This window comes from Leptosomus discolor, chromosome 19 (assembly GCF_034619465.1).
Source record: "Leptosomus discolor isolate bLepDis1 chromosome 19, bLepDis1.hap2, whole genome shotgun sequence".
NCBI lineage: Eukaryota > Metazoa > Chordata > Aves > Leptosomiformes > Leptosomidae > Leptosomus > Leptosomus discolor.
Window position 1 is genome coordinate 11,805,216 of NC_141409.1, and position 25,737 is coordinate 11,830,952.

The 25,737-nt window shown below is 44.6% G+C and overlaps 1 protein-coding gene across 1 annotated transcript; it reads right to left on the minus strand.

Annotated features, from left to right (window-relative positions):
* Positions 1-775: 775 nt before the first annotated feature.
* Positions 776-15,862, minus strand: TRAF1 (TNF receptor associated factor 1). The gene is made up of 10 exons (XM_086475641.1): positions 15,654-15,862; positions 13,928-14,012; positions 10,109-10,207; positions 8,381-8,542; positions 5,616-5,687; positions 4,748-4,813; positions 3,574-4,011; positions 2,887-3,064; positions 2,150-2,298; positions 776-994 (listed from the first exon to the last, which is right to left on the minus strand). The coding sequence occupies exons 1-10, from the start codon at positions 15,860-15,862 to the stop codon at positions 776-778; spliced, it is 1,677 nt and encodes a 558-aa protein (XP_086331767.1).
* Between the last annotated feature and the right edge of the window lie 9,875 nt (positions 15,863-25,737).

The window sequence follows — 25,737 nt, forward strand, 5'->3', positions numbered from 1 at the left end:
AAGGCCCAGCGTAATCTGGCCACCGACTGCTGATGCAACAGAACATCTCCTTACAGGGCACATAAATATAGGTCTAAAATAAATAGCAAGAAATCACTCATCCGGCACAAGGAACTGAAGGTACAAATGCTGTCCACATCTCACCGCTTTCGAGGTCATCAATAAGCACGGATACACCCAATCGGTGCCTCAGGGGAAGGAATCTGCCCGTCCCCAGTGGGGGAACAGCCAAAATCCCACCTCGGGGCTGCCAGCCAGCACAGTCTCATGCTGCTCCGCACCCCCGGGGCAAGGGAGCCGGAGGACGGGGAAAGCCCAGCTCCCCCCCGGCACCCCCGTGACCCAAGGGGGCTCGAAGGGAGCTGGGGCCGCACTCCCTGCCAGGCGCCTCGGCAGCGCGACCCCCCTGCCTGGGCCGGGTGTGAGCAAGAACAGCGTCTTTTCCCACAAGTGCATCTGCGGGGGGGGTGTGACTGTAATCTACAGCCGAACCGGGAGCGTCGGCTGTTTGGGTGAAATAATCGCCGCTCTATCCGCAGCAGCACCCGCCGTGGGGCGCTGGGCAAAGCCCTCGGCGCACTCAGCAGCAGCCAACTCCAGTAGGCAGGACTTGGGCCGGTGTGGATCGGGCCAGGAGCACGGGCTCGGGCTCTCGGGGTTTTGTGTGCGCAGGAAAACTGATACAAGGTCTCAAGCTGATGGTTGTTGGGTTTTTTTTTTCTTGTAAACTAATGAAATTCAGCGGGTGATTTACCAGACACCCACGTTTCTAGCTTTACTGATTTGTTTCTATAATGCATTTAAGGAAAAGTGTGTCTTCTTTCACATAGGCATACTTAGGTGACTGTAATTTGGACAACGGGAGGAACATGGGACAGCCACTCGCAACATTCATGTCATTCACTGGTCTCTGAAAGGAAGCAGAAGTCAAGTCCGGGCGAAACGCATCGATAATGTGTTCCCTGTTATTTTGGTCAAGCAACATAAACGTAACCTGAAAAACAGAATGCGGCAATGATGAGTTATTGAAGTGAAAAGTAAACCAGAACACAGCAGAGGCAGAAGTGCCAATGAGCCGCAAAAGCAGCTGGATGCTCTATCGATAACTAAATACAAATTACAGCGAATGTTTGGCAACCTGCAAGGTCAGTTAACGTGAACGAGGGAGATTGTAACGGTTCCCAGATAAAGTATTTAAAACTTTGCCACCTGCAAAATAAAATTAAATAAGTTAAAGTAAAGAATTATTTCTTGGTAGAGAACTGCACCGTCCAAAGACTTTTTTCCTCTCCCTCCTGACAACTTGAACAAACCCCAGGTTTGGTTACAGCCATTACATTCATTCTGTTCTTGTGGTTTGGATCAAACGAAACAGCTCGGTTGCTTGTACGCAAATATGGAAAAGACACAACCAAAATACCAGTATAGAATCTCCCCATCTCATTACCACTTCCATCGACTCACTGTTCTTTAAATGTGAAACGTACGTAACAATTTTTTAATACAGTGAGGACCGGGAACTTGGATTTCTATTTTTTTTGGCTGCTACATGGCAGTAAGGCTATTTCTACGAAAGGCTTACAGAATTATTACCACACGAAGGCAAGTGCTAGAGCAGAGATCAGAACCCCGCACACACTTTCTCCGCTTTTCTAACCATTGTGGCCATTCTCAGATTGCACTTATCAAAAGGGAATAAATAAGATCAGGCTCACATCAGACACCCACGGCACGTTTGTAAGCAGAACTCCAACCTCGCGTTTCTGACACCTGGGCTTCAGGCAGCAAATCGCAATTCCCTCATAAACTGCTATGATCTACGTGTAGCAAGAGCCAGGAAAAAATATGTCTCTGGCTTTAGCCCAGGTGGACACAGGGTGGGACATATCAAACACCAGCGTTCTGCTGCCTGAAAATCCTGCACGGCAGAGTATGGAATTTCGGTAGGAGCAGCCTTCCCTGCGCGTAAGTCACTGCATTCAGAGACAAATTACTACCCCAGATCACAGCATGGCTAGTAGCCATCGGAGGGGAAAAAGGGAAAGCACTCCAACCTCCGCTGCACTCCAGGGGAAAAGTGCCCCTGTGTTCGCTGGGAGAAGGAGCGGGTTCACGCTGGGATCAGACACGACAAGGTTGCTCTCCTTACCTTGTGCCTGAAAGGCCACGGGAGCAAAGCATCGTAGTCTCCTTTCATGACAACAAAGAACAGGGACACGTGGGTTCCTTTTCCTGTCCCATCCCCGTTCAGATAAACCCTCAGACAGACCTTGTAGCCATACTTTGCCGTGTAGAAAGCTGAAAATCAGAACTCTTCATTAGTAAAGCCTCCTTTGAGAAAAAGACCTAATGAGCACATGGGAAAAAACAGAGTATGATGCGCCTTGCTATCACAGAGATGAGAAAAGACCATCAGTACACCCTGGAGATTATAAGCAATGAAAATCCAATGGTTGGAATCCTTTTAGTGCCTCATGCCTCAGTGAAAATTACCTGTTATTAGCCACACAAGCATATTTTACCTAATCAAATTACTTCTCACATGGGAGATAACTGCTGCAGAAAGCCTTTCGGTACCATCGGGCACCAAGCCGTGGGTTAGACGAGACGGATCCAGCAGATTTCACTGCAAGTAGCTGTGATGGAGGGCAAATTGCGAAATGAAAGCCCAGAGCAGAACACAGCTCTGTGGAAGAGCACATCACAGCTGCCCTGACTGGCACGCAGGAGAGCATGAGGTCTTCGCATAAACAGCATCTTAGCCTGAGGAGCTATTTCAAAGGACCTCCTGCCCACGTGTGCAGGAAGAAGCACCGTTCTAGAGAAATCAGTGGGTTTTCTGAAGGACTGGGTTTTGCTAACGCATGTACACGTCCTGTGTTTTACCTGGTGAATACAAACTGACTGTTCTTCCAGTCACAGAGTCTTGTAACTTCCTGCCAACATCTGTTATTTTCCACAGAAAGACCCCATCGTAAGAGGCTTGCTCAGAGAACAGAAGACTCTTATGAAGACTGCTCAGGCCTGCGTCCTTCTGTGTCAGGCACCGGTGCAACTCTGCAATCTAGAAAAAGCAAATCAGTTCTCAATCAACCCCCCTCCCCAGGCTGTTGTGCTGCAGAAGCAGCAGAATTGTTCTGGAGTCCTCACGTTCTGGAGGGTCTCCTTTGATTTCTTTTTAAGGGACAGTTAGGTGTCAACACGTAAGGGCAAAACAAGTGGATAGAGAGTTCTTTGGTCCTCCAGGCACAATGCTGGTTTAAGAGGATCAGTCAATTAAACAACTGTCTTGCTTGCTCACAGCGTGATCACGGCAAACTCTGAACATTCAAAACTCTCAGGAATATCTAAGTACCTAAACGCAGATTTAGATAACAAATATTACAGATCCCCATTTGAAAATTTATCCAAAACACCAAGAGGATCCTGTTGATACATCCAGGAATTCACACTTCACAGCTCAAATTCCTGTGCCCACCCCTGTCCCGATCTCTACACCGCCTCTCACTAATGTATGTAAATATTTGTTACCTACAGAACAGGCATGCAGACACTGCTTATCATAGTATTTACCTTCAGTTCAAGGCCTCGTATTATATTTTGATCAAGTTCACTCTGTCTCCGAAAGGCTGTGATTTCCAAGTGAGAGGTCTCCACCTCTTTATTGAGCACTGCCACAATATTCTCAAACACATGTAGCTTATTTTCTAGCTCAGAAATCACTTTCTCCCTCACAAGTTGTTGCAGAACAGACTCATCTTCAGAAAGAGAAGACCCAGGAAAACAGTCTACTTCCAGATCCCCGTTGATTTCCAGCCCGCCTGGGATCTGCAGATCACAGATGCTTTTTCCCGCACCATTCGCACTCAGCTCCGATGGCGGGATGAAACCCTTTGCAGCTCTGGCAGCAGGGCACAAGCTTGCCTTCAGCTGCTTTATGTGCTGCAGCAGAAGCAGCATGTGGGCCGCAACCGCAGTTTGTTCATGCTCCTTTATCTTCTCTTTGCTCCCCTGCAAGAAGACGACGCTGTCAATTCACTCTCGGCACAACTACCATAACTGGCCTGGGGCCAAATCAAGCAACGTTCCCTTTGACTTCCTGGGAGAGACAGAGATGGCACAACTACAAGATACAGGTCCAGCTACACGGCAGCCGACTCTCAGAGAAGACACGGGGAGAGGAAAACCAACAAGCCCTCTAACGATCAGTTTGGGCTGTGTGTTCACGTCTGCACACACACTACGTAAAAAGAAAACAATTGGCTACAATTTCTGTATTAAATGGGACACCAGGCAGAGATCCCAGAAAGAGTCTCAAATAAGCCAATATTAACACATACACTGCGCGCAAAAGGTGAGGTAAGGCAGGAGATGCCAACTAAAATGCAAAGAAGGCCTGTTACTGTTTTAAGAGGCGTTACCCTGAAGGGAATACCCAAAAAGGAGTAGAACAGTACATCTGATAAACCAGCAGAATTTAATAAACATCTCTTTTTCACCTGAAGTGAATGCACAGTGCAGGACACAGCGTACCACAGGCTGAACTGCACCTTACACACGCTGTGTAACCACGGCATTCCAACATCGCCTCTGCTGGCCTACGAAAAGCGGGCACGCTTTCCCTCTTTTCTTTAAGATATACTTAAATCAAGGCCTGCTACCCTGGACACAAAGGCTACTAGACCAGCAGCACAGTGCTGAGCTGTACACCACTTGAGACCTTCTTGAAGGTGGCCGCTTCACTCACCCGAAATGAACAGCCGATTTCAGAAAAACAACATCCATCCTTGTTGATTAAGGGTGTAGAGCGGTTCTGTTGAAAAAAAAAAAAAAAGGAACGAAAATAACCAAATACTAATTGAAAGGGATTCTTTTATTTACCCACGAACAACTAGGCCACAATCCCAGGAGCTGTAGATCAGGTTAATTCAAGACAAGGCATCACTGCAGCTTACAGCCAGCTTTGAAAATTCATCGGTAGATCAACGGAGAGCGGGGTCGACTGCAAGTTTCTTGCAGGCAGCCTGGCAGCTAAGTGTCCATCTAACAGACCCCATAATGATGTAACATAATTTAACAAACCACAGTGGTCCCCTAGGAAGAACTTCCCATAAATAAGATGCCAATAAGCAAAGTGGCCCCCCACAGTGGATAACACCATGCACACAGCCACTCCAACCCTCTTTCTGCTCTTAGAGAATGCACAGAAGAGCTGTGTCGTGCAGCACGTTCTGGGAACGAATGGGTCTATCAGACCGAGAGCTCTGAGTGATGTTCAGATTTAGTCCCCTTCACACCCAAAAGCATGTCTCTCAAAGATGCTGTTATACAGCATATTCTTCTTTTGCCCATGGGGGTCTCCCCGAATATTTGAAAGGGAAAAAAAAAACATTTCCCCATTTTTGTAAAATTAACTCAGAAGACAATTTGATAAAGTTAACTGTGGGAGCAGGGAAGAGAAAGTAGTCAGCAGAGCTATGCTGGGATGTAAAAAGCACCCAGATACAACTGCCGTACCTGAAGTTGTTCTCGGGTGTTCATTTAATCTAAATGAACAGGTGATACTTTTATGAAATGAAATAAAGATGTATTTCCTTCACTCATCTTTTACCTACCTTTTCATTTGATGGCATTTCTGTTGGCACACGTTTTTGTTCCTTACATAAACTGCTTTCACATGAATGTTCCTGTCATTAAAACATGAAGATAAGAATTAAGTACATTAATAAAATCATTTGGTATCTTTATTTAGGAGTCTTTGAAACAAAGTTTAAAAGTGTTTGGGAATGCTAGTCCCATTTTACAGAAACTTGGGGATTTGGGAGGCTCTTCTACAAGAAATTCTATGTTACCAAAGAAAAAGTTTACACTAAGTGTCTTGCTTTCTTCCTGGAAGGTGTGGGTTTAAGGAGGACTAAAAGAAGGAAGGGTAACTTCCCCAGGAGCACTATGAGCTCCGCAACACATGCTGCAAAACCCTGTCCCCCTGTCCAGAGAGTGCCCGCCATGGGCTCACTACGCAACAGGCTGCAGAGTTCTCTGGCTTCTTTTTGGAGGAAATAATGTTCAGAAATTTGGGAGTCAAGCACATCCGCTAAAAGCGAGTGCTGCTGTCCCGTGTACAACGAACTGCAGACTCAGAGGTCTCTCCAGATCTGCCTCTAAGCCGATTACTCTTCTTCGCAGCCTAGCAGGCGTGTTCGGTGACGGATCTCCAGATGCAATACCTGCTAAGTGAAAGTACAAAGCGTGATCTTGCGCTGACGGGGCCCAGAGCTTTTGGGAACTACTTACAGATGCTTTGCAAGGTCACCGTGGGAAATCTGATACAAGACTGGCAATGCAGAAGTCCTGCCCAGTTCAAACCATAGTTATGTGCACACACACACACACACGTATGCACACATGCAAACATACGCAGTGACATGCAGGTGGGTTACAGAACAGAAAGCAAATATGTGGGAAACTCAAATACAAACTCTTCTTGCATTGAGTTCATATAGTTTTCTTAATGTGCAGACCCTTCTTCCATCCTGCTTATTAACAGTTTGAAGGCTGGAATCCAAATTTTCCATCATGATGTCCTAACGCAAAATGCATTACCGCTAACACGAGACTTCCTGCCATTTCTGGCTCCAAGTAATCCTGAAGTGATCCTCCTGCCATGGGTTCATATAACTCTAGTATGTGTATTTAACACAGCAACTGCCAGCTTCCAGTTCCTACCGTTCAGGGGGGCTGTCTTTAATCTTTATAAACGCCAGTACATTTCCTATAGCAGTCTAGAAATTTTTTGATAAAGCCATTCCAGCAACCTACACGTCTCCCCTGCAAAGAGTCCTGACATTTCTCTTTTGATCCTCAGAAATACAGTCATAGGTTTTTCTCACTAACTCATTTTTCAATACTCTTGTGTCTTAGCTACTGCACAAAGTACACCTTTATTTTCTTCCTTTCTGCTACTTGACTCCATCAGATCGGTGATTTCTTGAGGGGTAGAGGGGCTGGTGAGAAGTTTCCATAAAACATGGAAACACAAAAATCACAAGACCAGTAACTGGTTGGCTAAGACGGAGAGAGCGAGAGCAGTGCCTCAAACTTACTATATGCTCCCAGAGGACTGTGGCTACATGGAATACACACAAATAATCAAAATTCATATGCCACATAACTGCCAATTTAATAAAGCAGATCATGTAACCAGCAAAGGTCCAATTTTACAAATACTAACTAAGGCAGGCAGAGAAAAATCAACATCTCAAGGCCAATCCCCTGCTTGGTTGCCAAGGTTTCCTAACCAAAAAATTAATTAGATGATAGCTAACTGGAATGAGTGGGAGGAAAACAGTTTTTCATTGCAGGAAAATGAAACTCGCTGAAGTGGATCTGCTGTATCACGGACCTCTGACAAGAGAAAGGTGCTCAGGGAACTCACACAGCTCAGGTTTCCTCCTCCAGCCTGCCTGCTGCACTTACAGAAGGCTGAAAGGGATTAAGTGTTGCCACCTTCTGGTATTTACTGTTTCTCTGAAACATACACTGGTTGTAGCACTGGTAGAATGGGCCCAGGTACTCTTCTCTCACGGTAAGAGTTAGTAAGATATGAAAAGCACGTGCAAAAGCTTCCCAAGAAGCGTGTTTTAGCAAGAGCGCCTTATTCTTACTCCAGAAGGACTGTTACCCCCACGTGGAGCAAATCTCACAGCTCAGTATTTGGAGAGGCATAAATCTGTGACAGTTACAACATGCAAAGCTCCCCACTCCTACTTACTTCAGGCTACATTTCTGAGATATTCACAACCACCCTCCTGCCATGTAGGTCTTATATCACTGTGCCTCCATTCCAGGACAAAACTCCAAGGCTGACATTTATTCTCTTTAGATCATCTGGAGGGAACAATATCCATTATGCTACACCCCAAAAGACTGTTGCCCAACTTTTCCTGTTATAATAGAGCCCACAGGGTCTGAAGTCAGGTGGGGCTGAGCTTTCAAACCGAAGCACACACAGCAGCATTAGCAGGTGTGGGGCATCTCTCACTCACGCTGCTGTTGTTTTGCTCCAGGAGTTTTTAATCACAGAACATCCTAAACAACAGCTGATGCACTTCCATCACGAGGCTGAGAAGCGCGCCACTGAAGCTGTATCTTCAGCAATCCCTTCGTGTAAGAACAGACAATTTTCTATCACTTTTCGTCTGCCCTGCCACACCATTTCCTCCTTTCCTTCCAACATACGCATGGAAAAATTAGCAAACTCAGGAAAATTAAATATCCTCCAAGTGTAATAGCATCCACAAAACCAGGATGAAAAATGTCATGATAGATTATTCAAGCCATTGATATAAAGCCCCCATTTGAAACAGAGAAATGTTCTTACTTGGAATTCACTACTGGATAAGCTCCGCTTACACTTCTGACACGTTGTCACATTATTAACACATCCATTTTCCAAATGATCTGCAAGTTTCTTTCTCATCACCATGTGTCCACAACCAGTGTGACAAGGGATTAAAGCATATTCACACAAGCTCTGATGCTCCTGGAAGTAAAAAGTGATAAACCAAAATGTAAACTGCAGATACACATTTATCTGTAAACAGTCTCCACCCTGCCAGCCTAGATCTTTACTTTGCATTTCTTCTAAGCTTGGGCGAAGTCCCACTCCGCAATGTTACCGAGATTACTGGTGAAAAATTCACCGCCTTTACCGGGGCTTTTTCTTAACTTGAAAAAAACAAAACCAAGAAACAACTTTTGATAAATTTGAACATGAGATCTCCCTTGGACTGTCTCTCTCTAGTGCTTTTGTTTGAAAATAACATGATCCTGGTCCCAGATTTTTCCCTTGTATTAGAGGATGCCTAACTTTTAGCCTGGGGGTTTTCAGGGTGTTTTTTGGTGGGGTTTTGGGTAGGGTTTTTTTGAGCACTGAGACCATCCTGCTCTGGCTGGTAGGGTGAATACGGTTAGTCTGCTGACACCTCTGCATAGCATAAAAGAATGGACATCTGACACCCTCTACACGACAATGAGGACACAACCCTTGCCTATATTCAAAACAACTTTTAAAATGTTTCCTCTTCACTATTTGCACCACCTCATCTCAACAAGGAAAAGTATCAGCATTACTTCTTTCACAACGACATCCAACAGGTCTACTTTCAGATTCTGAAAACCACAGCATTTCAAGAAAACCTATTTACTCTGACCTTTTACTGAAGCTTCTGTAGGCACTGTGTCACAACCGATTTTGTCTTTAAAGGGAGATGGCTGTCCCCTACAGAACAGGCTCAGAAATGCCAATTTCAATCACACGCCCACCTCTCAAATCAATTTTGCCCTGTACTCATGCTGAGAGGAGCTCCAATTCCTAAAACTAGGAAGCTAAGGAAACAGGGTAGATTTTCCCTTAAAGAGGAATACCCTCAAATAGAAAATTTGTGCAAAATTAGCAAAGAAAAGGCACCTCAGATGCTTATCAGATGCACGGTCATCAAGGTACATTATAAATGCAGAAAAACCCTCTGTTCCTACCCCAGGGGACCAAAATAGAGCTGCTTTAGTATCAGAACTATCTGTATTTTTTTCATTATTCTAATTTGCATGGCAGATTTGCAAATCTTGCCCATTTAAATATTTTACCCGCGGCATTCCACACCAGGCTGAAAAGAACGGTGAACACATTCAATCAGCAGGACTCATCACGCAGGAGTAAATTATTTCTCTTATAAAAACACACTAGGGATATTGCCCATAACAATGTCCTGGAGACTGAAGCATTCCAGTCTGTCAAAACCTGCTTGTGGCATCCTTGCATGTAAATAATAAGTAAACCCACTGGAAAAAAAAAAAATCAGTTGATGTAAATTCGTGCAACATTAATTTCACAATCACTCACGATGTTCTGGATCTGGTCAAAGCTCTACTAAAGTTAATGGCCTGTTTTTAGGCACTCTGTTGGTATAAATCATGGTACCTTTGCTGATTCTAATCATGTTGCATTAATTTGTGTTTGCTGAGAACGTGGTTTCATTGTCTTTCTTCCCCATTCAAGTAGGAGTGCGTGTTAATTTAAATAAACTGCCTTTAAATAAACTGAACGTACTTCAAAATTTTTCATGATACCAGACCAACTGCATCCGAGGGTCATACAGTGCACTTTGAGTTCAGAAATCTCTTTATTAATGGCAGCATCACCAAAAGCCTGGAAAGCAAACACAGCAAGGGAAAAAACAAAATGGTCAGAAAGTACTCCAGTACGCGTTTTTGACATAGGAATAAGGTGACTGTGTCAAAATTTCAGATCTTGATAAATCCCTTATTTGTATTAAATTTACTCTACAGCCACAAGACGCCCTAACCTAGCAAGTTCATCTTAGAAGTAGAAGCCCAAATAATTATTAAATCATTCTTTTCTTCTCGTTCAAAAATAAACCACTTGATGTGATACAACTTTACTGAAAACATGCCCAGCCAACTCCAGCCATTATTTTAAGTTTCTTTCCACAGAAGCCTGAAATATGTCACATGCAATGAATGTGCTGACAGGACCCTAACTATAGGGTGCTGCCATGTGCCACTCCTAATGAATGCATTTCATTATCGGGGTCATTAACACCTCCTAAACGTACTGCAGAGAGGACTTGAGACTGTTCTGCAGCGAGCCTGCATCTCTCAGGCCATGGCTGTTTCCATTTAGCATGGCACTGTGTACTAAAGAAATGTGAACCAGATGTGAGTGGGGCTTTTTTGCACTATGTAGACTTTTTTATTTTGTTAACCATGAAAAACCATACAATTGCTACGTAAATTATGAAACACTACACACTTTTAATATTACACCTTGCACAATCTGAACAGGTACAGTGACAGGAGAACAAGCCCTGCTAAAGTTAACGGCATGTTTTTAGATACTCTGTGGTAAGTACAGAATACAGAGGACTGCAGATTTCCCATGTAACAATAGAGAGCAGGGCAAGAACTTGGGGGTGGGGGGGAAACATTGCAAATAGAGGGAGGAGACCATTTACAGATGATGCCCACATTTCAATAAAGTCACTGAAATTCTACACAAGGAGCTAAAATAAATAAGCAAACAAAATTACCAGAATCAACATTCCTGATTGTTTTTTAAAATCTAGATACAAGATGCTTGTACTTACCTACATTTGTCACATTAAATCACAGCAAAGCAGCACAGCCAATTCTACGAATGGGAATGATGAGACACATTCCTATATGCAGTCTCATAGAAACTCATTTCCTAAGCTCAACCTGCAAGCAAAGTTCAGGACTTTGCACACCAACTGCAGACAACGCCACAAAAAAAGGAATTTAAAAAAAAAAAAATTATCATGTAGGTTGTACAAAACCATGTATGGCTCCATCTGCATATATGGAAGAGTTTATGTAATAAGTGAGCAAATAATGCACAATTAGTGAAAGCATCCCCAACCTCTAAAACATTCTAGTCTAATTTATGAGCAAAATCAAAAAAAAAGAAAGCCAAGTTAACAGGCACAGGGTGGCTTTTTCCTCCTGTGTCATAAGAGAAAAACTCAAGGAATTTCCTGACATTACAAAATAGATAATTTAAAAACATATTTAACTAGAGGGACAGTCCCAGCACCGCATGGGTTTCTTACTGCTATGTGCATTCCCCGTGCTTTTTGTTTCACAGTTGTAGTTGCTAAATCATTATGGACTCTACTCAGGTAAAAAATAAGGCAGGAAATGCTCATGCCCTTCTTTTATCTGCACAGGTCACTGCTTTGAAATATTCATCCAAACCTCTGCCGTCTTATCTGGGAACCTGAGTCTGCACAGAACTTCTTTAGGCACCTGAGTCAGACCCTCATACAGCAAATGAGGTGACTCTCGCTGACATAAAAGTGCTCTGGGTCAAACAGAAGGAAACAGAAAATATTTCTCTCTGATTCGATATGTTGTAGTTGCACATCTCCTCTCCTTTTAGCTACTTCAGAGGAAGACGTTGGTGCAGAGGCTGCTGCTGTTGATCACGGTGGCTGTTGTGGCACACGTACCTGCCCAGACCTGCCTGTCCCAGAGTTGGCTGTGACACAAATGGAGGTCCCCTGCCATGTCCCATCCCAAAACCACTGACAGATACACTTCTCCTTGGCACTCTGACCCACATGATGTGTATCTTATGGCTGCTAGCTAAGGGAGGACTCTGGTCCACAGGCTCATATGGTCAGGAAGATCAGTGAGCAACACGTTTAACAATCTGACCAAAAGCTTTCCGGAATAAATCCAGTGTCTGTTTTTTTCTCTGCAGCTGAACCAGGATCTTCAGTTGCTCTAACACAGCCAGACCGGGGAGAGCCACCAAGCAGTTCATGTTCAGTTCGGAGCAGAGAACTGTCCTCTAAGCCAGGCCCCTGAATGTCAGCAGAAAGGGTGGGAGCAGAGGCTTGGGAGGATGTAGATGATCAGTAACTGACACTGATGAACAACACCACGATAAGACTTGATGTATATGTTGCAGAGGAAAGGATCATAAATTAAAAGTGTAACAGGGAAGGGATGGGAGTTACCACAGAAACAGATCATGGGATAAGCCAATACACATCCTGATAAGGCCTTTCTTTTCCTTGTGTAGGTATCTTACTTAAAACACAAACACACAAACAGATAGCATAGTAAACAAACACTGAGCAAAACCACAGCAAAGGTAAAGCAAAGATTACCAGGAACAGACATAAAGAATAAACCTGCTAAATGATCTTCGTTATTCGTGTTGTTTACAAACTCCGACCACTTGTTGTAAGTTGATCTATACAGGCAAATCCTCATGCCTTCGTGGTGAGTGACTTCATCTGGACTCTCAACAGGCACAAGAATCTGCCCAGGCAGATCAGCTTGCAAGAGTGAGGCCCTGTTTACAACAACCCACCCACAGATTTTGCAAAAAGTCCCAGCAGTCTTGGGGAGAATCCCACAGCAGAGAAATCCCAGTTATAAGAGAACTGACAGTCAACATAGAATAAGAAGTTCCTAAGGGTTTAGCTGTACCTATTTGTGGTTACATGATGCACGGAATTCTGTTGCTGGGAAATTTATTGCAGAATTGAGGCTATTTTGTGAGATATTACCAAGTTCAGCATTAACTGCAGATCCATTATTTTGCTGCAGCCGCTTTCTAAACTTCGCCTTTTACCTCGCTGCCAGCTGCCTGTTGGGTTTCGTTTTTCCCTAACAAATTTAGACAGAATGTGTGTCTCTTGGTATTCCTACACGTAATCAGAAGGGAGGGAGAAAGACAAGCTGGGACCAGCCCTATGGCCCAGTTTGTATTCAGGATATAGAACAGTGCAGCAGTCTGCCTGGGAAATCACACAACAGCAAAAGAGATCTCCACCGTTAAATTACAGATGAAACATTTGCCAGTCCATAGTTTTTATCAGTTATTACATTCATCTCTAAGTTTTCCACTATTTTCCCTGCATATCCTGGCTGTCAAAATACTTTCTAGGCAATTCAGCCAGCTAGCCGACACTCTAACTTTTTTTCTTCGGGATGCTTCACCAGTAAGTTTGGTAAGGGTACAGAGAATCATGAGATTGGAAAAACCACTAGGATACTTACTAAGGATAGTAAGTAACAGCTAAGACATATTATCACAAGAAGGAAAGCACTGGTTACTTTGAGACAATAAAAAGTTAATTATATGGAAGAGTGTGGGATTTTAAGTGGCAGAACATGACAGACTTGGAAAGTCCTAAGGCTGCCATTATACTTTTTTAAATAAAAAACTGTGGGAAATCCAAATGACTAAAGCAGAAGTTAAAATGTGTAACTACCAGTTGCTATCACATTTTAGATTATTCCCTCCTAAATTGTAGTCCAATGATGACTACAGAGTAGCCCAGAGAACGGTTAACGATAAATTAAATAAACTTACCCTTTCTTCTGCCAATAGGCTTCCCTCACTTAAAGTGCTGGGATCTTCCTCTTTACATTTCTGGCAAATCGCATTTTTATTGTTTCTTGCAAAGAGAAAGAAGAATGAAATAACAATCAGTTCATGTACTGTAGTTTAGGAGGTCTTTGTATAGATGCCGACACAAATAAAAACATGGAAAGTGTAATTTCCACTCAGAATCCATAGTCCTTGTTCATTAAAGGGCCAATTCTTGACCACACTGACATCAAAAAACCCCTGCTGTTCTATTCCTCAAGACTAGGACTAGGCCCACCTGTATTTCAGCAAAATAAGAGCAGCCTGGATCACAGAAAGGAATAAACATGGAAACCTATTTGTCTTGCAAAAACACCATGTAGGAAAGGTAACATGAAAACTAAAGTCTTTTAAAACACAGAAAAAGCCCATTTCACCAACAGACTTCAAATTACAAAGATACAGCAGAAGCAACGCAGAATTTAGTTCTACAGAGTTAATACCCTACTGCGGTTAAAAAAGGTTTTGATCTACTCTCAAAATACTTGGCACAGAGCTTTACATAGGAAAAGCGAAAAATAAAACTTTACTAGAGAGGTATTTTGTTGCCAGTGCTGTTCAGCATCCAGACAAATAACAAACTAACACAGACCAAGCAGCTCATCAGAAAAGCATCCATCTGACCAGAACATAACTGATTTCAAACTGCACTAATTAGCTGGTTTGAGCCAGTTTCCTGCTTGTGCTATGCAACTCTAGTGGGAAGATACAATTCCAGTTACATCCTGCTGACAGTTTTCTAAATTTACGGTTTATGCTGCCTCATTAAGGCACTTTGTTCTAGATTCACAGTAATGGATTTATGTAAGTTGGTCAAACACATTCATTTCAACAGATTTTTACACTACTCTATGTTGCTCTTCAAATCACACGTGGCCAGCGTACTGACTCAGCTTTTCAGGGGCCCCCACGCTGTGATCAGAGCCGGGACTGCACGAACCGGCACACACAAACTACCTTACTGGTAACACCCGTGAGGAAGCACAGGAACAGGCTTTTGACTGACTTAGCACTAAAGCCCAGTCACTGTGTCCTGACAGCTGCTGTTTTCCAAAACACCAAAGCTACAGTCAGCTCACATTCATGGAATTGTGCTGCAATTTCACCTCTCACCTGCAGGGCAGACATACCCTTTTCCAAAGGCTCTGGATCAAGCTGTAATTGTGGAAAGCAAAGGCAGGATAGAAGAGCTAATCCCTGCCCAGCTCCCGATTTTCAAGTTCTCTGGGACAATGGCTGTCGTTGTTTGTCACTAATGGCAGCAGCACCTTAACATGTAGTGACCCAGCTGGGTTACTAAAACTAAAACTCTCAGATAATGTTTATTAAATTACCATAACATCACTTATCAAAGGACTTTAAAGTCCCATGGAAATACTAAGTCAGCCCGATGCTAGTTCTTCAAGGCTAAATGAGAACCATTATCTCACTCTTCATACAGAAAAACTGACATCTGCCAAGCCCAGTAGCCCAACCTTCCCCACTGGAAACAAGGAGGAGGCAGGCAGCACCCTGCAGGCCACCGCAGGCGGACTTCCAAACAGTAAAACGACTGTGGCCCAGCGGGCCAGGCAGCCACAGACCCATCTCCAGAGCACAGCGCAGCACGCCGGAACGCTCGCAGCCAGACTCTGCCGTGGCGGTGTGACCCTCTGCAGCAAGGACCTACCGTACAACCCAGGAGAGGCAGGCTGAGCAGTACCTATGCCCACAGAGCGTTTGCAGGGCTTTCTTCAGAACGTTATTGCAGTTGCTGCACAGGTACTTCTGATCAGGCACATCCTCGCAAATGTTAGTGGGATATCCGAAGGGAAATTCATTTTCATCCGGAGAAGAGCCAGGGACATCCTGCCGGCCTCTGGTTGTCTTCTCAGCCATCTGAAGTGAACTACTGTCAGAGACAAGGAAGAAAAAAAGGTGCTCAAACAAGCAGACACACGCTCACTTTGATGTGAGAGAATATATTAGGCATCAAAGTCCACGAGCAGCTCCAAACCTGTGCAGTGATCTAGTGCTCTGGTTAATTGAGTCTGAGTTGACATGTGTGACTAAATGTCACAGTGGGGTTTGACCAGACACCAGCAGGAAATTACTGCACAGATTTAAAATTTCCCTCAAACACAACACGAAAACGGACAATATATTAAAATGAAGGGTTGGGGTTTTCTTCCCAGAGTTTTTTAGCTTGTAGAAAGATGAAGTAAATGTTGCCATTGTCTTAGAGCTACAATCCCAACGGTCCACATCACACAGAATTACTTCCTGTAGAGTAAATCCCCAACCACCTTCAATTCCCAGCAGCCAAAATTCGTGATTACACTTCACAGACGCAGAAACTGAGCAACTCGTGTGTTTACAGTGACTTCCCTGAAGTCATAAAACCGGTGGTGAAATAAAAAATGAAATCTCAAGCCCACAAAAGCTTAACGCTCGTGCTCTTACCAGATACACCTTGAGCCACATGTCCCAAGGTGTCACGCATGTTCAGTGTTGGTTTTGGTTAGCAGGAGCCGTGCAGTTGAATGTGTTTGGAAATGCAACCAAAAGTGATTCTGGTGTCTCCGCAGTCGCTTGCGAAGTTCAAGAAAGGCTTTTGCCCAGGAATGTGACACCATTTGATCACATAATGCCTTTATAAATCCATTTTTTTCCTACAACAGTACAATAACCTGTCTCAGTACTATCAGAAGTAACACTGACTACCATGTCTCTGGATAAAACAAAGCAAGACTGCCTGGGCCAGGCCAGGCACAGAAGCAGCGGCGTGATGGCCACGCGGTGTGGATAGGGCATGCCCTGGATTTAAAGCACTTCTCTGAACGAACAGCATGTTGGGTCGCCTGGCTTCGGCAATTCCCTTGGCCTCTCCAGGCGTTTGACGGGGAGCTTAGCAACAAACACGGGGGCTGCCCAATCTGCCAAGAACCATAAATTAAAACTGGTGACGCTAAACGTGCACCCGCCAGTGAACGAAGCGGGGTCAGAGGCGCAAGGGGGTCGGTACCCAGGCGAGGACGGGGCAGACGAGCCGCCCGCTGGGTTCTGCCGGAGCGCTGGCCGGGCTAACCGAGCCCGACGCCTCCGGGGGGGCTGGCAGCCCACCCCCGCGGGTGCTGTGTGTCGGTAACGCCCGGTACAACGGCAGCCCTAGGGCGGGGAGCGGGTCTGGCGGGCCCCGGCTCGGCTGGCACCCTCCGTCCCCATCCCCGGCCCAGCAGGGCGGAGGGCCGGCAGCAGCGAGGGTGACCACGATCCCCGGGGGGATGCCTCGGGGGCCGGGCAGGCCCCCCGCCGCTGCCCTCCGGGTGCTCCCCGGGGCTCGCTGCGGGGCCCAGGCCCTGGGAGGCCGAGGGCCCACGGCCGGTTCACCCTCCGCGGGGGCCGGGGCGCGGCGGCGGCGGTGGCTGAGGCGGGGTCCGCCCCCCCCTCCCCGCTCTCCCTCCCTCCCGCTCCCCTTACCTGAGCCCGCCAGGCCCCGCAGCGCGGAGCGGGCAGGAGCCCCGGGGGCGGGAGGGCGGCTGGGGGGAGCGGGCCGGCCGGCGGGCCGGTGCTGGCCCCCCCGGGCGCCGAGCGAGGCGGCCGCGGCGGTGCTTACCGGGGTCGGAGGCCGGCGGTGCCGCCGGCAGAGGAAATGCAGCCGGGCGGCTCGTCTGAATTTCGGCGACTGCTGCCTCGCTGAGGCCGGGAGGAGCGGGAAACCCGAAATGCGGCCCTGGGGCCGGGGAGAAGCGGGCCTTACCCCGGCCGAGGGAACGAGCCCGGGTCCGGGCGGGAGGCAGCGGTGGCCCGGGTGGTGAAGGGCCGCCGCAGGGCTCTCCCCAGCCCCCAGGAAGGCTGACCGGCACCGACCCGCGGGAACAGGGGTGGGGAATGGACTAAGGAAAGGCCCGAGGGAGCCAATTCCCCCAGGACAGCTGAAACGGAGAATGGGTTGGTGTAGCTAGTTCCTGAAACTGGGGGGGATGATGGCAATGTGACACGGTGACCCGGCCCTGGAACTCGGACAGAAACTCCTGCCTACGCAGAGCAGGATTACAGTGAAAGCCGCCCCCTCCCCACCTCTGCCTGCTCGGGGGAAAGCCGCTGCCCCGTGCAAGGGAGCGGGAGACTCGACCCTCCCCCTGGAGAAGCCTCCAGCACACCTCGCTGTGCCTCGCCCTCACCTGCAGGTAATATTTACAGCACCAGGCAAGTTGAGTAATGAATGCAAATCATTTTACGATGCCTGCAGTGCAGTAAAGATATCCGCAAAGGGAAGTTTCACTATCAGAAGGTTATTTTTCCCCCTGACTATGAAATCACATGCTACACCCTACCTACGAGGATTCGGTCAGAAGAGAGAAAGTGGCAGACGCAAATCTGTCAGCTCTTCCTTGTGAAAGAAACTTGGGGAACACCACTGGGGGCGAGCCCTAGCTGCAAATTAAGAAGTGGAGGTGGTTCTCGAGGTGCTTCTCTTGGCGCGTTGTTCTGCTGCGCTTACAGCAGCGTCCCCATCCAGGTACCTGATGACTGTGGGAAAGTTGAGGAGAAGGTTATTGCCCATCAGTGAGCCTGACACCTTCCTGTGTTGCGTGTGCACAGATAATAGTTCCACATCTGGAACAGCTGCCCTAGGTGACTGCCCCCCACCATGCTTACAGGTTCCCAAATACAATACCAAACAGCCTATAGCGAGATCGACAGAGAGGGGAGGGAGGGCAGCTTCTGGGATCAAGACAGAGCCCTTCTTCAAGCAAGTGAAGTGCTTTGTTGCACTGCTAACAGAAATACTGGAATTCATCCACCAACTTTTTTCTCTTCACATTGTTATAAACAGCTATGTTGATGTTTTCATAAAGAAAGAATATCTATAAACCCTGCTCACAGAGCTGTTTGTGTGACACAGCCCTGATGCCTGCCTGGCTGATATAACATTATCCTTTTTCATGCGTTCTTCTGCTACACACAGACTGTGTTTATTGAAGATTTCCCAGGAGAAAAAAAAAAAAAAAAAGAAATCCATTAAACTTCTACTTTTTTGTCTCACAAGGACCATGTCAAACAAAGCAAGAATAAACAAAACATTTTTCTAGACTTCAAAAGGGCAGTTTAGTTTAAAACCAAATACACCTAAGGAAAAAACCTCTAAAAAGACAGCCAGGTCCACGGGTAGGATATATATTCATCCTTTATAGAGACCATATACTGGAAGTCTGCGTACACACAGGAAAAATTAATCTTGTAAGTATACAGCACTGTGAAGATATTATAAGCACGGAGCCTGGCACTGTTTGCAGAAGAGAGGCTGAAGAAACACATCGTATTACAAAAAAAAACAGGATGAAAAATATTTATACAAAATAATCGGGATTGCAAATTTCAATTGTCTTTGCGGTGAATTGAAAATAACAGGAAGTATTAAAAATATACTCAGAACACAGTAAGAAGGTACCTGGTCCCTTTAAGGCAGATAGCTGCTTGGTTTTCTTTACCCTTTCAAGCTCTGCTGCCTGTAACAGAAGACACTTGACTCATTTGCTGCACGGGCAATGTCTTTTCACAGCCGTATGCTAGCTCGTTTGTGGGACTTGGAGACAAATCATGACCATCTTCTGGTGGCTAGGATTTTTAATAATAGAAGTCTCATTCTTGCAAGCAGTTTATCCAGGAAGTTTCCTACATTTATGTCCACAATTTCTTTAACTGTTCTAGTAAAAATCCACCTATGGGCCAAATGCTATCTTCAGTTCCACCCTGCAGTCCCAGAGGAATCAGGATGCCAGACTGTTTCCAAAAGAAGGATTTGATCCTTCACTTTGTCAGAAAATCCTTTATTTACTTTCCTTTAAATTAGACAGGCCTTTGCCAAGTGACGTGATCTTTTTCAGAAGGCTTTAACAGTTTAAAAGTGATGATGTAAAGGAAATTCTTGTCATAGAGGGAAGTAAAGATAAGTCTGACGGAGCCAACTGCAGCATCAGTTTTAGGGTGTCCATCTGGCTTACTGCCACACATCACCGGAGTGTTCTTAGATAAACCACTAGCCTAGTAAATGCTTCCACCTTCCTCTGTAAAGAGGCAATAACATCTGCTTCCTCTTGTAAGACACTTGGATCTCACCAAACGAAAAGCACCACGTGCAGTTCAGTAACGCTGTCACAGCACAAGAACACGACTGACTTCGCAATGTGGGTGTGCAAGCATCTGATCGCACCCAGCCCTGGCACCTGCACCTGTACCCTTTCCTTAAAAGCCAGGACGTTAATCAGATTTGGTGATGAATCTAGTGCAAGAGGAAAAGGATGTCAGTTTTATTCAAGTCATTTTTAAGGCTTCCAGTTTAAATGTCAGCACCCACCTCTCTGAGCGAGACTGTCCCTACTAATGCTTGCAGGATCACATGTAGTGTCTCTCCATTTCCACTTCCTTCTCTCGACTTCTCCGTGCTGTAAACTTATTTGCAGATGCTCTAAGTGCAGAGTCATCAGGGCCATGTATTAATTAAAGTCAAAAGTCTGCGGGGAAAGTGTGACACAGTCTTAGCAGCCCTCACAGCCTGAAACATTTGCTTTTGGTGTTTTATGGTTAGGGTTGTCAATGGCAAGTTAATCTGGCACACGCAGTTTCTGTCAGGAAGTCAGTTACTTTCTGAAAAAGTTTTTTAAATATTTCTGAACATGGCTTTTTAAGCTTTTGGCATCTAAAGAGGTGTAAGTTAATAATTTCAGAAAGATCAGCGTTACACCAGTGGGCCAGTTTCTGTTTCGGGATGAAGGGGCATCTACGGGCCTCCTTTCTGTGCTGTTAGCTTGCCCCTTCTCTTTTGCTTTGAGACTTCTCGAAAGTATTACACCTCTGTCTTAAAAGGTGCTGAATTACACAAAGAAACTAAAGCTAAGTTTTTGGTACTTTCCAAACTAGAGATATTTCCTCTGGTAAATTTCCCCCATATGAGATCAGTTAACCGAAAACAGGATGTGGCTCAGAGAGAGATTAAAATTTGAAGCTTAACTTCATTGTAGAGCCATTCCACTGATGCTTAGCATTGCAGGGCACTGTGTTACTATTTAAGGTGAATGATCACTTTTACATCCAAGACAAAAAACTCATATGGGAATATATTTAATATGAGTATTATCTTGTTAAAATAATCCAAGGGCTTGAGACTTGTAATGAAACAGATTTCTCGGTACATTTAAAAATGGAATTTAGGCTCAGATGCTAAGTGCTTTAAAGACTGTAGTCAAAGTGCAAATAGTATTTCCAGGGCTGAGAATTTCATTTCAGAGAGATGCTTAAGATAGGGATGTCTCATTCTATGAAAACATAATTTTCAGTTACTATAAACTATCTGGAAATGTGCACATGTTCTAGGAAACCCTGAAAAACTGGTAAAATACAGGAAGGAAAACTTGTTAGTAAAAGAAGATCCAGTCCCTATGAGACGCAGGACTTCTAGGAACTGGAGCAGAGTGCTCCAAGTCAGGATTCCTGCCTGCTCATAGCTCTGATATTAAGTAGTTCTATAACTTCTGTGCTGCTGTTACTTCTTTTCTGACTTAAACTACCCAAAAAATAGGAGTACAACAGAGTAGCTATGAGATTTCATCAATTCATCTTCAAGATAAAAAAAGAAGAAAAATAATGAAATTTGATACATTGTTATCCTCAGCAAACTTGACAGCTTTGCCACAATTCAGTCTCTTGTCTACCATCTTTTAAAATGGTTTTGTTCCATCTGCCTGTGCCTACCACCAGTTGCAGCTCCGCTTTGTTACGGTGATATCCTGAAGACCCAGCCCAACTCGTATTACAGGAGACAGAAAGTTTCCCGCTAACTTCCATAAGAGTTGGACTGTAATCCTCAAAGAGACATCAGGAATCAATTTTTTTTTTTCTTCATCCCTGCTCTGCCTCAAGATTTTTTCCAGATCCTGTTTTCTCTAACATAGTATTACCCTCAGCTTCCTAGTAATTTATTTTTTTCCCCCCTCCAAGCAATAGGTGTCTCGAGCACCTCTTCAGCATTTATCAGAAAAAAAGCACCCATGAAATGGACACTACATACCATTTATCTTATCTCAGTCGCTCACTAAAGCGGTTTCCACAATACAAGCCAAGGAATCACCCTGAAGAGGCTAAAGAAAACTAAAGTGTTTCTCTCTGCCATAGTGGCCTTGATAGTTTCCTGTAAGCAATACTACTTCAGAGTAAAACATCGTTAAAAGATTACTGAGCTTGTCTCTGATTTTAGGCGACCTAACTAGGGAGACCTTCTTCACATTAAGCAGCTTCTTGGTGGTCTGCCTGTCTCGGTCACCGTCTCCGTACCAGGACAAACACGGGGTTCAGACGTGTGAAGCTGCCATGGACCATTTTATGACAGTTTCACCAGATTAAGCTCTGCTTTCTGTTGCAGCCTGTCTACATTAAGGGCTTATGCTGGTACTTGTGGTTATGCTTCTGTTTCTCTTAACGTACACAGAGCCTGATCTAAACTGGAAAATTCTTAGCTGCTTATTTCCATTCTTAATGCTTTGGAGAGAACTCTGGGAATGGGAGCCATGCCCACCGGGAACCCCGCCAAAACGCTCTTCCAAAGCCCTGGATGTAACATGAAAAAACAAGTTCAGATTCAACATCTTTGGACTATAAAACAGCTGCAAAATACGGATATTCTATTGATAGCTCAGGTCACTTGCACAGTGTGCTATAGAAATCTACACAATTACCAGAGAACTCAGTATATTTTAGTAGGACTAATTAGTGGAAACAGAAAAAGGAAACAACAGGTTTCTTTAATAATGTCTTCATTAATTCTCATTAACGAAGAGATTTGAGGGGAGACTGAAGGCTATGGTAAATCTCCACTAACCCTTTCAGAAGTTACTCATTTTGCTAATAAGAGCAAAAAATTTAGATGTTTTAAGAGGAGGTTCTTTCACATGTAACAGAAGCAGAAAGAGATTGACTATGCACGAACTTGCATCTCTCATCCACTGAGATCATAATTCACTTGTAGAGTAACTAATAGCATCGGGCTTTTCTTTCCAATACTATTTTTCAGCATGGTTCATAAACCTGCATAATTTCCACATCACCACTGACAATGTCTATTTGTACCTGTACTTCATGGGCAACAAACCCAGGGAACACACAAGTTCCAAGCATTAGCCAAGGTTTCACAGAAGGAAAATGGTGCTGTACAGGAAACCAAAGCCCCCACCAAAACATTGCTAGAGAAAGAAAACTCCTGAGTGTTCACAAATGAAGATTTTTTTAAGGAGGAATCTGAAGCATAGAAGAAGCCTGAATGAAAAAGTGAAGTTGGAAGTGGGAGAGCACAGGCATGGAGAAAGACAGGTCTAAATTCTGAACAGAGGTAAGCAGGCTTAGTGCTCAAATTCCTGAATAGAAAGAGTCCTCTCAGGAGGCCGAGCATCTTGGCAGCTTTGCCAGTGATAGGACTCCAAAAGCCCATCATCACATACAAGTTCCCAGCAGCGTCCTTGGAGTTCAGCCAAGAAAACAAACCTTGTAGCTCCGTGTCGAACATCTGCATCACAAATTGGATGTCGAAATCCCAAAGCAAGCGAAGCGGGCACAAAGTGCTTAGGCAATGAATACTCCCATCTGTTCAGGTTCAGTAACAATGGGTCATCCTAGAAGAAATCAAAATACAGATTGGCTTCGTAGTGCAACAGTTCAGAATTGTGGCAAGTTTTCACAACCTAAGGATGTATTTTCTTTGTGGCAAGATATGCACAGGAAGGAAATTCAGCATTTCTTTAATCTGGTTATCTAAAATAATATCTAATGCTTTTTCATATCACAAATATTTTGCTTCAAAGCCCAAGGACTGGCAGGCAAGGCCCTGGGAAGTGTTTCTGGTCTGGGCTGCCCTCTGCTGGGACTCGCCCCAGAGCTGTTCAGAACTGGGCAGGGAGATCGGCAGGATCACCCTGGACATGGGGCCAGCGGACGCAGATAGGGGATACACAAGAGAGGGGCTTTCTAAGAATTTACTTTGAACTCATGTGGGTTTAGATATGTTCCCCCAATTTCTGGTATAAATCCATGGAATTCTGTTAGCTCACAGATTAATTTGACCCCTCGCGTTTCCAAAGGAGTTTTTGATCCTAGCTTGTTTTTGAGATTCCTGACCAAACCAGACGTTTAGCTGATCCTGCCAGGCTTCTTCAATGTCATATGGAAACTGTGAAACAATGAAGTTATTTAGCCTTGATAGGAAGCCACAAATGACACCAGGGACATAAAGAAGATTCCCCCATCAGCCTAGGTTGAGTAATTGTGCATAACCACAAGTTGGGCAAGTTTCACGGAGTTTGAAGTTTTAGCGTGAAAATACATCTCTGACTACGTGTAGGTACTTGGTGCAGGAAAAAAACCAACCCATGTGCTGCCTTTTCATTCACTATGCACAGAGAGATTCATCCCAGTAACTGAGATCTCTGCCACAAATATACCTCCAGACTTTTCTTGTCTATGGGAGTACCGTGCACCCTGGTCTAAATTTCTCTAAGGTAAGGCTTTTCAGTGGCCGCTTCGAAAGCTCTTACCTGACAGCAAACACTGAACTCTGGGGATTAACGCTGTGATTATCACCCAAGATAGTTCTCCCAAAAAGCGTTGTTGAACATGGCATGAAGGATGTGTAGTGAAAGTTTAGTGAAAATCTGGACCAAACCAGATCAGTTTTATAACTGCATCTCTGGATCACCCCGCCTTGCACCAAAAGCAACTGCAAACACTTCTTAAAACCATTATTCAGTACGTGTTATTCTAACGTATCCCAGCTAACTGGGGCTAGAAACAAAACACCTTTCAATATTGCATAGACTGGCGACTCCAAGATTTTGGAATTATACTAATGGTGGAAACTAATACCTATTTCTACCTAGCTGTCAGAACCTGGGAATGAATATTCTCTAGGAGCTTACAGCAGTAGCCTTTTATGGAAAATTTTATGATTTGGGCAGTGAAAATGACATTTTTATGGCATATTGCTTTTTATAAATAATGAAGGAGTATTGGCTAATCAGACTCTGGCAGAGACAGACAATGCAGCCATGCAGTAAGTGCAAGTCTTCAGTTGGGCTGTAGTTTATGCCCAATTCATCACCAACACTAGCACCGATGTCTATATATTGTAAATCACATTTCAGCGGGTATAAACTGGCACAGTGAAACGTGAATCTCCTTGTGTGCGGACATGAGAGATGTTTATCAAATATTTTCTCTTTGGAAAGAAATTTTCACATTTACTTTTTGTGATTTGGCTAAAGAAATACTATATCTACAGGTCCAGATATCAAGTGTAAAAAGTACAGCTCCTCCAAAATAACTGCAACGACACTGCCTTGCGTTAGCTGAGGATGTGCTCCATGGCCTCACAGTGTAAACTGCAGAGAACACATAATAGCCAGTGGAAAGAATGCACTGTTGAGGTTACTCTTGTAAAGCCAAATTAGACAATGCACGTCCATGACAGAGCTCCTTGAAACCAGCTTGCAGTGTACGAAACCCAGACTCTGAACCTCTCACTGTTTCTTTTGGAGTACGTTTAACCGGCGCCAGTGGGGCTGCTGCCATTAAAAGAAAATTGATTTTCCATTGTAAACCCCAATTTTTGTGGTTTAATATCTCAGCTGATTCAAAGGGCATCAAATACAACTTTTTGTTTGCTTTACTTGCAAAAGAAATTGTCATTTTAGTTGTCAAGTAGCAAATAAATAAATACAGTCTGAACA